General features: G+C 30.3%; 1 protein-coding gene across 1 annotated transcript; it reads right to left on the reverse strand.

The window, feature by feature from the left end:
* Positions 1 to 3,632: 3,632 nt before the first annotated feature.
* LOC149198192 (uncharacterized) lies at positions 3,633 to 4,524 on the reverse strand. The gene has a single exon (XM_089404085.1). The coding sequence runs from the start codon at positions 4,411 to 4,413 to the stop codon at positions 3,805 to 3,807; it is 609 nt and encodes a 202-aa protein (XP_089260211.1). The 5' UTR covers positions 4,414 to 4,524; the 3' UTR covers positions 3,633 to 3,804.
* Between the last annotated feature and the right edge of the window lie 2,442 nt (positions 4,525 to 6,966).

Consider the following 6,966-nt stretch of genomic DNA (forward strand, 5'->3'; position numbering starts at 1 on the left):
ACAAAAGTCTCTCATAGACACACACAATTTGAAATGGATAATAACAACTCTCAACAAATGAGAAAAGTAAATCTCTAACCACAACTCACTTCATCTCTTAACACCCATATGCCAAACAAACAAAATGATAATTCTCTCACCACAACTACGTCAATCACTTAATAATCATATTCACATCTTCAAATATCTACTAGCTTCAAGTTTTAATTATCTCTTCTTAGGAAAGGATAAGTTCCTCACTTTTGTTTGTTTAGCAGTTTTTTCAATTGAAGGCTACAAAGCTAAAATCTTAAAAAATAGAGGGACTAGCATCATTCCTGACATACACAAGATCTTCAATTTAGCAATCAAGCAAGGATTCTCTAATATTTGAATTCAAACCTTCTTATACATATTTTTAAGAGTGGCGATAAAAGCAATCGTCTAATTATAGGACCATTATGATTAAGCACATTTTAGCCTAGCTATACATAATGGAAAAGGAGATCAAATTTTGGCTAGAATGCCACCAAAAAAGAGCTAAAGGATAGGCTAAATTTAGAGGCTATCATTTAATTGTAGACCACTTTGTTATGCTTAGGATCATTGTGGAGGAGTATTACAATAATAAGGCCATTCTCCTTTGTTATTTTGTTGACTTTTAAAAAGCTTTTAACATAGTGCCTAAGACTAACCTTCAAAATAGGTTAGAAGTGGTAAAAATTCGTCTCAAATTGAGAACTATTGTGGTAAATTTGTCTGGAATTTATTTCTAAGTTTAAGAACATTGAGGGGTGGTTGAAAGAAATTCATTCTAATATAGGAGTCAAGCAAGGTTGTCCTTTGTCTCATATCATTTTCGCCATATACACTGAAAAGTTAGAAGATTGTTTGGAAGATGCAAGTGATGTTGATACAACTCTTGTTAGTATAGTCACCATCCTTCTTTTTTTATCGATAATATTGTTCATATGGCTAGGTGTCCTTATGACCTCGATAAGCAACTAAGAATCCTCAAAAACTTATTCTCGAGTATGTGTATGACTTTACATATTAACAAAATAAAGATGATGATAATCTAATCCAAAAAATTCAACTATGATATTTTTGTATATGATGACAATAGCTTGAAGGAAGTACCTTCCTAAAAATATCTCAAAAGTGATACTCAATACAAGCTCAATTGGAACTATGTCACTAAAAAAAAGATGAATGGATTGTGGAAAGCTTATTATGAGTTCGAAAATAATTATAAATTAGCAGATCTTTGGCTATGGGATAAGAAAATACTCCTCTTGAGGACTCTTGTTACTCCCATTATCTTATATGGATGTGAAGTTTGGGGATGTTACTCCCATTATCTTATATGGATGTGAAGTTTGGGGATGTAGTGTTTCTAAAGAATATTTGGCTATGGGATAAGAAAAAAATCCTCTTGAAGACTCTTGTTACTCCCATTATCTTATATGGATATGAAGTTTGGGGATGTAGTGTTTCTAAATAATTTTAGAGAAAGATAGGTATCCAAAAGAATTTCATAGTTGATAATCAATATTAAAGGAAATATAGTCTATCATATCATCCTCGGAGAAGCATGCATTTCTCTCATTGAAGGCATGGCTATGATGATGTATTTAATGCACAAGAACAAGACCAAAAACAAGGACATAATGATGTTCCCAAAAATTACTTGAAACTCTAGCCAAAACCACCTATAGATGGAGATGGTATAAATATGTCACTTTTTGGGTAAATCATTGGAAAATAAAGAAAGAAGTCTTTTTGCAAAACAAATAATATTAAAATTATTATTACATCCAAATTTAAGGACAATCCTAAATGAAAATATGAATTAGGAGATAAAAGAAAATTAAAATATTACACACAAGGTGGTCAAGCCTAATCTAAAAGATCAATAATATTTCATAGTTTTTATAGAATAAGAGAGAAAATCAACATTACTAATAAAAAGAAACTCTCACCAAAAATGAAACAAGCCATTAGCTAATTCCTAAAATATTTGGGGCAAATAATTCTATTATCTTTATGACTCTAAGAAAATTAAAATGAAAAACACTCTCTTTAAAATGTCGTGTATACCTAAATTAAATTACAGATTCAAAATATTTGTCATAATACATACTTTTCTAAATCATTAAAAATTATCGTCATATTTTTTGAATTGAGACTTTTGTGATCTATATCAAGTTTATGAGAGATTTTTCGGCGTAAATCACATGATATTTCATTTGGCGACCATTTCGAACCAACCAGTGGTTCCTCGTCACAAGTTGAAGAATCAGATTTAGCTTTGCATTTGTAAACAGTCAGAGCAGAACATCCAACGGCTATAATTTTAGACCAGGCAACGACTATATTAACTAACCGCTAAATTTAACTGGAAAACCGTTAGTTGAACATGACCCGGGCCACAACTATATTTAATTCAAAAATTAAAATAAGTTAATTTAAACGATAATTAAATTAATAGTTAGTTACACTATTATTAAGTTAAAAGGGACATATGAATTTACATAAAGGTTTTAACTATTTTATAATTATTTTAATTTTTATTGATGATGATGATGGTTAACGTCCGCTGAGACCAAATAATGATCTATCGGACCTAAAAAGACAAATTATTTATTTTGATTTAAGATTTTATTCCTATGCTCAAAAAGCTTGGAGAGAAGCCTCCCGAGTTCACTTTAATTTTGGCATTGTAAAAGGCTAGGAAGGTCAGTATTGTAACAAAGGTTGTGAAATTGAGATCTAATGTGGTTGTATGCAGGGCACTGTAAGAGGAAGTGGTTTTCATCCTCGATGCTCCTATTCTCACAAATATGGCAGATCCTTTCCATCCATGGCGTTTTAGGAACTGCCCAGCGGCCAGTTTCACTATGGAGCTCATGAGAATTCGTTCTAATCTTTGCTATATTAATTTTCTTCTTTGAGCTAGTTAGAATAGAGAGATACTTTTGATCTTCAAGGGTGGAGTTGATGACCTTCTTATAATAACTTAATTTTCTTTTAGACGCTAAATCTTTCTCACACCACAATTTTTCTTTGAACTTAGAAGTAACAATATCTTTAATGTTATTTATGTTTTGCAAAGCATCATTCTTATTGATCTCCCAATAGTTTAACCAGGCCCTTGTGTCCTTATGCCATCCTTAGTATTATATATATATATATATATACTAAAATAAATTAATTTAAATGATTATTAAATTAATAATTAGTTATACATAAAGGAATTAGGGTCATATTTTCTTAATACTTTTTTCCTAAAAACAAAAATTCAAAAAAATCTAAATAATTATCTTTCGTGAAAAATTAATTATAATTTCATTATCCGTATTTTAAAATACCATCCCATAAAAATCATATTTGAAAATTTTAGATAGCATAAAATAAAATATTCTAAAATTTTAAATATTAATGAATTAAAAAATCAAAATAATGGAAAAAAAATTAAATATAAAATCGATTTAATGATTTGTAAGATTATTGCCCTTTTTTATTTGTGAATTTTAAATATACTTTAATCATCACATAAGATAAAGATAACCATTGCAACAAGAAAAATACAGGCACAACCATCCCCAATATATCTTTATAATTATAATAAAAGAATCAGAGAATGTTTGACCCCAAATACCCCACATAAATACAAGTTTTCTGTACATGAAGAGAAGAGACTGTCTGTAATTCAACAGCCTCTTCACATCTTGGGCACATCCTCAAATCTGTTGAGACGGGTAAAAGTTGTGTTGGTACAGATTCACCCACAATTCCAACAGACGCAGAGGAATGTGTGTGTGTTCAGGGATCAATGTTCGACTGCAAAAGATCCCGGAGTGTTGGCCGGAACTCCTTAATGGTCTCCAACTTTGGCTTCCAGCATTTGCCTGCGTTCAATCTCAGCTGCGCAAGCGCCGTTAACAGTTCTGGATCGTCTTCTAACTTCAGCTTCGGCACCGGAAGCTGCTCCTCCTGCGCCCTACCACTTTGTTTCCCCTCCTCCAATAACAATACATCACTCTTCATTTCTGGCGAGAGGGGACGGATGAGCTCACCAAAGAGGGGGAGTACTCTGGCTCTGGAGCTTCGTCTTTTTGTAACTTTCATGGCGGAATTGGCCTTCAATCCCAGGGCGGCCATGTCTGTCCCAGAGAGTAGGGAATGCAGCTTGGACATGGGCACAAGAAAATAGAGATGCCCCAATTCCAGTTCTTCGTCTGCCGTTAGAGGATTTATCCGTCGCCCGATCTGCAAGCCGTTGGCGTGGCATACAAAGTGCTGTGGATTGTCCAGCATCAGCTCTGCTGCCTTTATCCGCCTCTGAAGGTCCTGAACACTTCCATTCCAATGGATGACTTTCACAGTGCTGGAAGGCACAGAGTTCGAAGCGCAAGAAATGTAACTGCCCATCCTGAATTTTGGTGCTCTGTTAATCTATTTGAGTGTATGTAGGGATATTCTACTTCTCTGTTTATGTCTGTAGCGATGGGGAGGTTAAGGAATTGTGTGGAGAGATGAGGGGGGCAAGGCATTTATATTCATAAGATGTGAATGTGATTAGTGGCAACTGCTCAGATGTCGCGTTAAATGGGGGTGAGGGAAGAAAGTGAGAAATATCCTCCATTCCATGTGGCTATAATGAGAACGGGAAAGATCCAGTTCGCCGAAAGACGAATTCCACACTCAGTAGTACATGAATGGCTGGCTGTAATAGCTTGGCTGGATTCCAATGGTACACCGCGTTGTCCACTGGTAGCGTAGCTGTTAACAAACCTCATCGTTGACTGAGGGATGTTGCAAGTCAGTAACTACACGGAATTTCGTGGTTTTTTTTGTTGTTTCCTTGGGTGAGGAAGTGAGAGATCAGGGATATTTTTTCTTCGCATATTTTTGGATAAATAAATAATTTTCAATATATTTTTAATATGATTGTTTTTATTTAAAATTTTATTATTTAATTTAATTAAAAAATAAAAACAGAGTATGGTATAATTAAATTTGAAATAAAATTTCAAAATGTTATTTAAGTAATTAGTTAAGTTGGTAAGGGGTTATTTTTTATTTTTATTTTTAGAATCCTAATTCATTAAAAATTATGTTTTTGAAATAATCAGTGTTAATTTATTATTGTTATTGGAATATTATATCACTTAAAATATACTTAAATTATATCTCTGATGGGTGATAAGGGGATTTAATTTTCAGTTTTTTTCGGATGGGTGATAAGGGGATTTAATTTTCAGTTTTTTTTTAAGGTATATAGATTCATTATTGTTATAAGAAAGTAATATCATTTAAAATAATTTGTTAATAATATATAAATAGATAAATTTTTACTTTTCTTAAAAAATTATTTGTAATGAAATTATATATTTTTAATCATATCTAATCTTAATTTTATATCCCAAATTAAAATTATTATTTTTTAAATAACAAATTCTATCTTATTTCTTTGACTATATATTTATAATAATAATAATTAAAATTAAAAATATATTTATTTTTATTTTTATTCAAACTAGAAAAAAAACCAAAAACATTTTCAATATCTTACATCATTTTCAATATCTTACATAATTTTTAAATTCAATTTTCAATTTGAATTTAGTATAAAAAAAAAATTGAATTGTTATCCATTTTTCATATATATTTATATATATAAATGAAAAAATAGTCTTATTAAATGCTTTTTCTTTTTTAGTTAATTTTAACCAAAATTCACTACAGATTTTTAAAAACTTGAATCACTGGCTCTATTATGATGAGCACACACACACACACACACACATATATATATATATATATGTTTTGGATTAAGAGTAACTTGAAATAAGTTAATAGTCTAAAATGGATAAACAACTACTAAAAATGGCAGCTTACCCTTAAGCATCAATAATAATTACACCAAGAGCCCATTGCACTCCAAAAGTGGTTTGCATGTCAAGGGATATGATCAGTCTCGTGGACAATTTAATTTCAACCTTTAAATAAGATGCATTCCACATGAATACCATGAATCAATATCATGGGTTCTCATACCATGGGTGAAGTTATTTTTATTTTAATGTTATTTTTTTATCATTTTTTATTTTATTTTAATCCACTCAAAATGTTAACATGTAAGGTTAATGTTAGATCTAAGACTTTTGTGATCCATAATGAAGAAAAATGTCTTTTGGATTAATCAGGATGTAGGGTTAATTTTATTTGAAATGTTAAGCAGGGTTGGAGAGAGCCTCTAGACGCAATAAAAAACTTAACTAAAATTTAAAAATTAATAATTAAATGAGCCTATATCTATCTTAACTCCTAAGGGAGATCAAATTTATGTGCCTTTGGTAGATCTAGAGCTAAAATGGATCTAGGTTAATTTATTTCAGATAACATGATTTCCTTTCAATAACTATGATGAGTTATCTTATATTTCTGAATAACAACAACAACAATTATCCCTAATATTAATGGACTACTAAGGTATAATAAGTATTCCCACTATTTTAAAAAATATTTTCCTAACACTTTAAAAAAACTTATAAAAATTGTATTAAATTAAGTATTGAAAATGAATTTAAACACTAATTTCTATGAAGATTCTAAAAAACCACCCATAAACTATATATTTTTATTTTTATTTTTATTTTTTAAAGATAATAGCTATTAATTATCCATACTATTAATAAACAACTAAGTTATGATAAGTATTTTTATTATTTAAAAAATATACTTTAAAATTTTAGGAAAACTTATAAAAAATATATATCAAATTACCTATTGACAATGAACTATGAATTTAGATAAAATTGTGGAGATGAGAAAATATTACACATAAATTACTCTACATATATTAATATCATCACAATCACAATATTGATAAGTCAAGCTCAGTTTTAGGATAGATTGACTATCTTAGGCCCACAATTTGTTTAGTTGAGAGAATATATCAACCATAAGTTGATCTAGGAG

Source organism: Pinus tabuliformis, chromosome 2_2, assembly GCF_031772625.1.
Source record: "Pinus tabuliformis cultivar Carrire ecotype Pingquan chromosome 2_2, CPIR1, whole genome shotgun sequence".
In the NCBI taxonomy this organism is placed as follows: domain Eukaryota; kingdom Viridiplantae; phylum Streptophyta; class Pinopsida; order Pinales; family Pinaceae; genus Pinus; species Pinus tabuliformis.